Genomic DNA, 10963 nt, shown 5'->3' on the forward strand with positions numbered 1-10963 from the left:
TCGGCTCTTTTCTGACTCTTTTCAGTCTTTTTTCTTTTATCTGTAGTATCTTTAGATCAGTGAGGGATTGTTTGTCTTTTCCTTGTAGTAGTTTTGTGTATCTTAATTGTGCTTTTGCATGTCTTTGCAGTACCTTGGATGTCTTATTTTAGCAACTGTTTGTGGAACTTCTTGTCTTTCACAGTTTTTAGCTCTCATTTCACTGGGATGTTTTGCATTTTTTTGTGCATTTTATTAATCTCATTGTGCATTCTGAGTATTGTGATACTACACTTATAATGGCCCTACGGCAACTCATATTACAACTATTTAATAAAAAGTAACTATATTTTAATTAAATGCTACTGCAGCCTCAGCAGACTATGTATTGCACTATGTTGGCAGATCTGCAACATTGCAACAACAGGACCTCCTCTCCTGTAATTGGGTCTGTAACTTTCAGAAAACAAAAGTGAGCTGTAAAGACTCTGCATAAGGCCTCTGTGCTTGTGTTATATAAATTCAGACTCACCCTCCCCTTCTATCTTGTCCGGGTTTCGGCTCCACACTATCTGCCTCGTGTCCTGCCTGATCTGGAAGGTTCTCCTCTCGGGCCTCTGGGACTTCTTTTGGTAGAAGATCGTCATCACCGTCCCCATCTCCAGGCTGTGCAGGATGCGGGGCCCTGTCTCCGTCCAGTCCTGCATCCTGGAGGCTGTGACGGGACCAGCAGCTCCGGAGGCCCCGGAGGCCCCTCCAGCGGCCTCCTCTGCACAGCCATTGATGCAGCCACCGAACCTGGCCGCACACATCTTCACTGCATAGTTACCTTGCAGGAAACTGATCTGGATTCAGGGTTTGTTTGCTTTCACTTGTCAAATGCAGGACTAATCCAAAGCAGAGGAAATATCCAACAGGGCAGGTTAGGGTTTAAGTGCCAATGTGATCAAAACAAATTCACAATAAAAGACAACACTCAGAGCTGAAACAGCGAAAAATCTGAGATGTGAATTATCCTCTGGTTCTCCGGAGGGGGAGTGGATCCCTGTGTTATCCTTTCCAGATGCTTCTGGCAGCACACCAGCCAAATCCACCCGGAGTGAGCTCTCATCACCGCTGGACTCAGGTTTCCACCCTCATGCTAGTCCACAACAGCAGGGCTGAGAGATATGGACCAAAAATCATGCCTGGAGAGTTTTTAGATGGATGGTGAAACTCAAAATAGATATCCCACGATTCTTCTGTAAAGAAATAACCAAAGAGAGTCAGTTAAGGTAAAATCTACATGGAGCAATCTCAAACAGGCACTCTTATTAACAGCCAGATGCTCATAGCTGACATGTAAATGAAAAAGAGGAGGGTACAAAATATTCTCCACATGATAGCAGCAGATATTATGTGTATATTATGTGTATATATTATGTGCTTGTAATGTTAAGAACCAGTATCAGTAGACCTGAATATTTCTGTTTACAGCCAATACTTCAGCTATGCATATCTGCAGTATAAATCACATATCGGCCTTAAATAAGTGCAGGACTGTACCATCAGGTATCAGTGGGCAAATGGTAGGCATGAGAACTATAACATGGATAAACATGGATGCCAAAAGAATGGTTAAAACTGTAAAAAGTTGGCCAGAAAAAACAAAGATTTGATAAAGACATGTCTTAACCAAGAGCCATCTAAAATTTGAGACCTCTCACACACTAAAAATAATACTTTTTATGGCCTTAATTTTCAAAACTTTTTAAGACTTTTCAAGGATCTACAGGAACCCTGTGTCTACTTCCCTTCTTCTCTCTCAGCTCCACTTGAATCAACCTCTTTTTGGAGACTGAATCAACAACAATTCAAATCCAATTTGCAATCCAAGTAAAACTCATCAAAATTATTATTTTTTGTTTGTTTTTTCAAAAGTGTTCAGCCTTTTTTAATCTAATATTGGGTTGTCATATAGAATGATGTATTGCTTGTATTTGTTGGAAAAAACACAAGATAAGGAACTTAGGGAATAATTGCATATCAAATTGCAATTGCAATATTGGGGGGAAAAAAATCGCAATTTCATTATTCTTCCAAACTGTTTAGCCCTAATACTAATAAGTAAAAAAGTTCAGACCTTAAACTTAAGTCCTTAAAATACTCTACAAATTTTGAGAATGTGAATGACCACAAAATTTCTTAAACCTTAAAGTGTGTTTTTGGGACAGAATTTTTAAGTGACATTTAAATATTGGTATCGATCTCATGATAAGCTAAAATAAATTTATAAATAACAGCATATCGGTTTTAAATACAACTCCAGTAATATGCATTCTTGGCTCCAATCTTCATAATCAGTGCATCTCTAACTATTATTGACTCTCACTGTAAATCCTTTTCACTGGCATTTTTTAAATTCTGAATCAACAACATACCAATAAAAATTATATTGTGTAACTGTATATGAAATTTGAAAATGTATGTTAAAAAGTTGATTAATTGTCCAGTAAAGTTGGGCAATGTGGACCAAAAATCATACAGACCTATGCATAAGTTTTAGACATCTAGGACACTAAGCATTCACCGCAGGACCTGATGCATCGAGTGCTGAAAGGGGGCAAGATGAAGCTAGATGGCATCTCTTCTGTCCTGGACTTTTTGAATGGTTGAGTTGTACAGCGCTTTTCTAGTCATCTACTCAAAGCACATTTACAACCCGTTCACATCCTTTCACTCCACATGCACACTAGGGCTGAACAACTTTGGAAAATAATCTAGTTGCGATTTTTTTCCCCAATATTGCGATTGTGGTTTGATATGCAGTTATTCCTTAACTTGGTTTTATCCCTAAACAAAGGCTGAACAATTATTTAAAAATATTTAAATCTGATGGTTTTGACTCGTACTGCAAATTGGATATGAATTGTTGCATTAAAGGGTTTTTTGTCATTTGTCATATTGAATAAGAAATAAGTACAACAATGAAGAAGGGAGGATTTTTTGTAGACCATCAAAAAAATGGCACTGGAATGATTGCATGACATGTCATGTATAACATCTCTGCTGCAAAAAAAGTTTAAAACTGTTTTTTGACACAAATTCCAGGTCAAAGAAATATTGCACCTTCTGTGATTTGAAAATTGCAGCAGGCCATATTGCGATTTAATCTAATTTTCAATTAATTTCCCAGCCCTAAATTGCACACACTGATGGTAACCTGAGACAGTGGCTATGCATCGCTATTAGAAAATCTCACTCGTACATATCCAAACCCATTTACACACCACTAATGAACTGTTGTTAAACTGTGCTCCACTTCCTGCACCTATTCTTAAGTATCTATGTCTATTTGCATTTGTGTTTCTTTCTCCTTGCTTACTTATTGTCTTGCATTTATTGTTTTAATGTACTCTCAACGTCACTGCAAATGAGAGCCTGCTCTTAATGGCATCTTGAGATTCAATAAAGGTTGAATGAATGATGAAGCAGCGGGAGCTTCAAGCATCTTGCCCAAGTAAACATCTAAAATGTGTCTGCAGGAGCTGGGGATCAAACCCAAAACCCCCTAAATGCAAGACAACCGGCTCTACCTACTGAGCCACAGTCACCCCATATATTACTCTTGGTAATATGCCTGGAGCCCGGATCCTTGGTTAATCCACAGCACAACCTGGAGTTCATGGCGACCCTACTTTCCACATGGATGCTACCTTAGGCCAGTGGTTCTCTAATGGTAAGGTACACTGGTATGCCTTGAGGCCAGTCTTGTACAATCACACATTATTCTTTTATCAGGCAGTTAACTCACCACATCTACCCCTTACTTCAGCCTCTGCTTTTAGCTTTAGCATGCCTAAAAGTTCTGCAGAAGACTGCATCTCTGTCATTTTTAGCTGAAAGCTAGAAAAGCACAAAGTTTATGGCATATGTCCATGCTTGCTGCTACATGGGTGGCACTGCTCCTTTAGTTGCATGGTACAAGCCACTTGTGGATCTCAGTGCTGATTCTAAAGAGAGGCCACTGTCCAAATTGCTCTAATAAATTGGCAACACTTGGGAAAGTGGGTGGAAGTGCAGAGGAATGAGGGCTGCCAACACATTTGTGAAATTTTGTCAGTGTGCACGAATTTGCCTGTAATCTTGTCAACTAAAAACATTAACTTACCCAATGTTGGGTGTGTAGGACTTCTATTTTTGCTACTGTGGTCTCAAACAGATTTGAATATGGTTTTATTTTTTCTTATAACATAAACCTCCTAAATTAAACATCTCAAAGAGATGATGTAGTCCTGAAAAAGCATACTTCTTACTGTAAACAATCTTTTCACTGAGCATTAGGCCTGCTATCTAGGTGTGAATCAGACATAAACATATTGATATAATCCATAATGCCTTACCCTGTATGTCCTGTGAAAATATACCGATATATCCTAAAGAATGGATAAAATGCCCAGCCCTACACGCCAGCAAAGGCAGCCCAGTCCGGCATGAAATCCTGCTTGGATAGTGGCCGAGTCTTCTTCTGCTGCTGCTCCTGCAAGCTCTGGAGAAATGAAGCCAGTGAAAGCGGCTAAAGACGCCGGGTTATGTAATGACGAGTCGGACAAATAGTACCCGGAGGTGGGCGCAGCAGGGCGGCGGAGAGGAGGACACGGAGACGGAGGAGCACGGAGCGACCGCGGCGAGAACCGTGAGCGCTCCCATCCGCCGAACCATTCTGCTCTCCGGTCACACACTCCTCCTCCTCCTCCTCCTCTCTGAACACATTACACCGCCGACAGGATGCATTATGATCCGTACAGAGGCGAGACTGCCCCACTTTCTCCTCGCTGCTCCTCGCCCCAGATCTCCCCCTCTCACTCTCTCCCTGTCTCTCCCCCTGTCGTCTCCCCTCAGCTCCAACGCCAGAGGTCTTGAGAGGAAATTAAGGCTAGCAGACCGGAAAAGCTTGATAAGATTTTTTTCTTCCTCTCTGAGCTGTAGTATATCTGAAGGAGGATGAGGAGGGTGGAGGGAGAAAGTGGTTCAGGCAGCTGAGAGGCAGACAAGGAGAGGAGTCAGAGAGCAGAGCGACCCCTGCAGGTCTCCAGGAGAGCTGCAGCTGAAGGGTTAGGGTTAGGTCTTTCTCCAGAGCAGAATCAGAAACAGAGCTTTAACTCTGGGGAGTGGGGGGGCAGGTCAACATGTCAAGAGGGGTTCAGGTTACAGAGGTCACTGACATGTGAGGCAGTCATCACTTCTGGCAGTAAATCCTTCAAATAAACCGCTCTGATTTACAGTGGAGGAAAACTTTCTTTCTTTGCTTTCTTTTCCCTCTTCTGCTGGGTTACACAGGGGATTCCCAGCCTTTTCTGCTGCTGCCCCCACTTTGGTAGGTGGAAACATTTTTAACCCCCACGCCAGCCTTCAGCATACACCCAGTATCAATATACTAATCACCAGAGGCCTAACTAGAAAGCGCAGAAAATGCAGTTGCACTGGGGCTTGTGCTGCATCGAAGTCTATGATGGTAGTGGATCCTGCTAGATGGAAGTGGTCCTAAGTGGGAATGTGCAAAGTGGATGGATTAGCCAGATTCTGTGTTTGTTTTCAGGCAGATCCATCTTGCAAAGCTCCAGTCAGGAAGTCTTAAGATATAAACTTAGCACAGGAAGTAGAAATTTGTTTTGGTAGATTATTTCTACATTGTAAAAATGCTTCTTGGTGATGAATCTTATACCGTTGGAAAGCCTGTTAATTTTCCTTTAAAATGGTGCCACATTTGTGAGGAGCATGCATTTGTGGGATAAGCAGCAGGGCTGAGTATGTGGGTTGCACCTATTAAATATGTGCCAAATCTTCTCTGCCAATGCCAAACAGCTTATTCTGCCATTGACTCTTGTTTGGTGTGGTTTGGAGGATTGAAATCTGAAGAAACAAGACATAATGGCAATTTAACAAGTTATTCATTAAACGAACAGGAGCCTCAGCAGCGTGTAAAAGAACCATACACAGCCATACAGCTCCCAAAATGCATCCATCCCACAGCAGTGTGACCAGGCTGGTGACCAGCATGAGGAGGAGGTGCCAGGCTGTTGTTGCCCTCAAAAAAAGCTAAAGTGCTAAAAGTGTCTAACAAAAGACAGAACGTGGTAAAGTGCTCTCCCGGAACCAATTCCAGTGGACAAAATGTTCTGAAGTGCCCTCTAGGATGTCGTTTCAGGGGACCAAAAAATGGAAAAATGCACTCTAGGATGCCCTACCAGTGGGAAAAAATGTGGACAAGTGCCCACTGGGATGCTTAACAATAGAAGAAAACATGGTAAAGTGCCCACTAGGATGTTGTTTCAGTGGCCAAAATGTGGAAAAGTGTCCCCTGGGATGCCCTTTCAGGCAACCAAACTTAGTAAAGTGTCCATTGGGATGCCCTTCTAGGCTACAAAATGTGGTAGTGCCCTCTAGGATGTCCCTTCAGGGAACAAATACGGTAAAGTGCCCTCTAGGATGCACTCTCAGGAGATAAAACATGGTAAGTGCTGTTGTTTAGGAAGCCTTAGAATATACAAAATATGGTTAAATATGGTGGCACTCAAGAGTGCACTACCAGTGGACAAATCATGATAAAGTGGCCCTCTTCTCCTAGACAAATTTCTTTAAAGGGGACATATTTTACCCCTTTAAGACAAGTTTATATTGGTCTCAGAGGTCCCCAAAACATGCCTGTGAAGTTTGTTGCTGAAAAAAACACTCCAGTATTGGATTTCTGCATGTCTAAAAACCCCTCTGTTTCAGCCCTGCTCAGAACAAGCTGTTTCTGTGTCTGTGGCTTTAAATGTTACTGAGCTGTCTGACTCCGCCCCTCTCAGGAAATGGATGTGGCTTAATGGATGTGGTTGTCCTGATCCTCCTCTCAGCTGCCAGCTAAGAGGAGGATCAGTAGAGGATGGCAGAACTTACTTCCAAGCGGGGAGGGGGAGGGTTAACTCCTCACATGACATCATGGGGGGGGTTCTGGTACTTGAGTACTTGAGGGGATTGTGGACAGGCCAGGGCCACATATTTTTGTGAGAAAAGCCTGAAAAAGGGCTTTTGCATAATATGTCCCCTTTAAAACATTGTATACCACATAGCCAGCTGCTTCAGTAGCGTGGTCATTCTTTATTCAGGCTGATCCAGGCCTGGCTCAAAAACAGATGTGGGGAAGACTGAATCTGTCAGTATATGCTGATATCCATTTAGAGGGGCATCCCAGCTGACCTAATCAAGGTCAATGATATCCTCTAACACATGACCGCTTGTGTATCTTTGAAAAGTAAATGGTTAAACAGTCAATAATTCCTCAGCTTTTTTAGCCAGGATTTCGAACTATTCTGCCATAAATCTATAAAACATTTTGAGTGCAGGTGCCCCGTTGCATACAGTAGGTGCCCTTTTCATTATTTTGGCCCCTCGAACATCCTGAGTTCACCTCTAGACAGGACCTGTGTGTGGTGATTGCATGTTCTATTCTAAATTACGTAATATTTATACTATATGTTAACCTCAGCGGGGAATCAAAAATGTACCAGCTTTCCTTTAGCGCCTAACATGAAGCTTGCATGTTATCACATAATGAGTAGCTCAATAATACAACAGAAAAGGGGAAAATTGACCTTACTTTATCGATTTAAGTTTGATAAGTCAACTTTGCTTATATCTGTTACTCTACTATTGAAGTTTTACACTTTTTTTTAAAAGTTGTGACTATTCAGTCCAACCTTAGTGATACTGAAATACAAAGATAGACTTGAGTACTGAGCACAAGCCGAGCTCCACATCTGCTCAGGGGCTGTGAAACTGAAAACATCAGCTGAAGGCTCAGAGTGTGAGATTCACCTCAAGGGCCGACCACCTCAGAGAGATACGGATGACATCACGGCCTCTCCGTGTCTAATCAGCTCCATATGTGAGCGTTTCTACGACCACCACTACCACTGGTCAGCAGGCAGCCAATCAGAAGTCCTGGGAGCACTTCAGACGTGTCCTGCAGGAGAATAGTAGAGGGATGTCGAGAGAGTAGAAACATATTTCTATATCACTCTTCAGTCAATCGCTGAACCCTGCTGAGCCAGTCCAATGACAAACAAAATCTAAAAGTATCATCTTGTTCTATGACTCTGTGAGGACCAGACAGTGAAAGTCCAGCGGTGGGCCAGGAAGGAGGACTCTGGTAATGTGATTGGTACACATCTTATTTTCTTTAGCTGTACATATTTTTGTAATACATCTGTCTAAAAGAGCTGGTTCAGTGTAGTGCCTAAAAGGCTAACCCTCTATCCTTATGCCTCATAGTTGCTCTGGAGCAGGCAGTCTAGCTTCAAATCCAACCTGTGGCTCCCTTCCTGTGTCATTCTCCTTTCTCTCTCCCAGGTTTCAGAGTTGTTGCACACCCTTTCTAAATAAAGGCATAAAAGACAAAAATATGAGTAGTAAATGAGCCACAAAGATTTTAATAACACAAATTTACCTGAAACAGCAACAACTGGATGAAATAAATGTGAATGGTGTCTGCATTTATCAATATTAATGATGAATCATTACACAGCGGTCTACTGAGTAATAGGATGTAGGAAGGGAGTTCTAACTAGAACAGGGGTGTCAAACTCAAGGCCGGGGTCCAAAATATGGCCCGTAGTGCTGTTGTACCCGGCCAGCAAGATCATATCATATTTCTATTGTAACTGGCCCGCTGGTGTGAGGTCTGCAGATTCACTACAGTATAAAAATGTAAACTTAACCTTTGAAAGGTGAAAAAGTAAAGAGTAAAAATATTTAGATAAAAAGTCAGGAATGTGGAAAAGAAATCAATTTGTTTTCATTTCATATTTTCAATTTTGCATCTCACAATCAAATTTTTAGTTTGACTTTTTATTTCATATTTCGACCTTTTAAATTCACAATTTTGACTTTTTATATCAAAATTCAACCTCTTAAATTCAGTTGTGAATTTAAAGTCATATTTGGACCTTTTCAACTCACTGTTTCCAATTTGATCTCACCTTTTGACCCTTTCAACTCCTAACCTTGACTTTTAATCCCACATTTTGACCTGTAAGACTACAGCTCAAAGTTTTAACTAATGTTTTTACCTTTTCTACTCATGATTTTGAATTTATGTAATATTTCCATTCCTAAAACTTCCAACTTTGATCTAGCTCATATATTTTCTCATATATTTACCCTTTAAAATCATTATTTTGACTTTGAATTATATATTTTGACCTTTTGAACTAATAAGTTTGACTTTCATCTCAGATGTTGAGTCATTAAACTTGTCATTTTGACTTTTTTAAATCTCTAAACCATTTATCATCAGTGCTCAGTTAGTTTCCCCCTTTTTTTGGTACTGGTGCAAATGACAGTTTATTGTTAAATGTTGACTCTGTCAGGCTCTCAGGTTAGACTTTAATTCAGAATCCAGACCCCGCTGGGATTTACTTGACACCCCTGAACTAGAAGGTTGCAACTGCAACTCTGTTAAATGTTTAGTTCTGAGCTCATGGTCAATTAATGTCGGGTTTTTGAAAATAACAAACAGTCAGTCTGGGCTTTGCTTTCTTTATGTGCCTTCAGATATGATTGTTATGAATTGGTACAATAAAAATAGAGATTGATACCACAAATGGCTCCCTATAAGAAGAGTTTACGAGATAAAGAACCCTTAAATTAAGTCTGTACAAGGGCTGGGCCTCCATGCTTCATGCATTATTGTGAGAATTAAGTTCTGTGTTGATGCATGTGTTTCTGCATGTGTGCACACTTGATATTGTTTGCATCATATCTTATTTGACTACTCCTTGTAATGTACCACTGTTATTGTTGTATTTATTTCTTTGCTGCATTGGTTCTACTTCGAATGAAAAAAGAATGACTGCAACCTCAAAGTAAATGCTCCCTATTAACTCAGAATGTCTGCCAGGTGTTGCAAGCAAACTCCTTACAAGCAAACAATAATCACTTTTGTTAGTTCTATTTGGCACACCTCTCTCAAGTTACAAGATTTCCCATCTTTAGTAATGTCAACAAACATTTTCCAGCAGAACAAAGTATGGCATTCTTTGTTTTTATAATACATTTGTGTATTGAAACATCTTTTGTCCATTTAGATGAAATTAACTGATATTTTTGTTTTCATTAAGGACCCACAAAGTAGAGAAGCACAAAGGTCAGGCGTATCTTAAAGCTTTTCTAAAGGCCAGTTTCTTTTCTATTGATACACAGAAGGTGAATGACAGTTCAACAGTTTAAATAGTCTGGCAGTGTCTTTGTTGAGGCAATCCAAACACAGTTTCCAGCAGAGTAGAATCCATAAGGTTGAGAGGGTTCTCCTTCCGTTGGGTTCCTTGTTTACTTCCAATAAATATAAGGATGGGGATGAAAACCTTGCATTTTTTAAAAGCAAATATCATTGATTTCTGAGTTTATCAATACTGCTATTGAGTGTCATGGGTCCTGAAACATGATGTTATATCTCATGTCCATCCATCCATCCATCCGTCCATTTTCTATATCGCTTATCCGGTTAGGGGCCACAGGGGATGGAGCCTATCCCAGCTGTCATTGGGCGAGAGGCGGGGTACACCCTTGACTGGTCACCAGTCAGTCGCAGGGCTGACATAGAAAGACAGACAACCAGGCACGCTCACACTCACACCTACGGACAATTTAGAGTCACCAATTAACCTAATGAGCATGTGGTGGTGGGAAAAAGCCAGAGTAAACGGAGACAACAACATGCAAACTGCACAAAGACAGGCCCTGACCGGAAAGGAAACCAGGGACCTTCTTGCTGTGAGGCAACAGCTCTAACCTCAGCGCCACCGTGCAGCACATATCTTGTGTCATGACATGCATGTTTTTAAAAATCCCTGGTGCAAAAGCAATTGTTCCCTTGGTCAGTGGTTCCCAAACCTTTCAGCCCATGACCCCCAAGTTCCAGTGGCTGTTTCTGGATACTGTTTAAGCATGTGCTTTTTGCACA

At 41.1% G+C, this 10963-nt stretch overlaps 1 protein-coding gene across 1 annotated transcript in view; it reads right to left on the reverse strand.

Annotated features, from left to right (window-relative positions):
* Positions 1-4814, reverse strand: part of LOC121511686 (1-phosphatidylinositol 4,5-bisphosphate phosphodiesterase gamma-1-like) — a 59768-nt gene extending 54954 nt beyond the window's left edge. Inside the window, exons 1-2 of the mRNA XM_041790437.1 lie at positions 4362-4814; positions 512-1220 (exon numbers count right to left, since the gene is read on the reverse strand). Of these exons, the coding sequence (XP_041646371.1) occupies positions 512-791 (280 nt within the window). The 5' untranslated portion in view covers positions 792-1220; positions 4362-4814. The remainder of the gene's footprint in view (positions 1-511; positions 1221-4361) is intronic.
* Positions 4815-10963: the final 6149 nt, after the last annotated feature.

Source organism: Cheilinus undulatus, linkage group 7 (assembly GCF_018320785.1).
Source record: "Cheilinus undulatus linkage group 7, ASM1832078v1, whole genome shotgun sequence".
Lineage (NCBI taxonomy): Eukaryota > Metazoa > Chordata > Actinopteri > Labriformes > Labridae > Cheilinus > Cheilinus undulatus.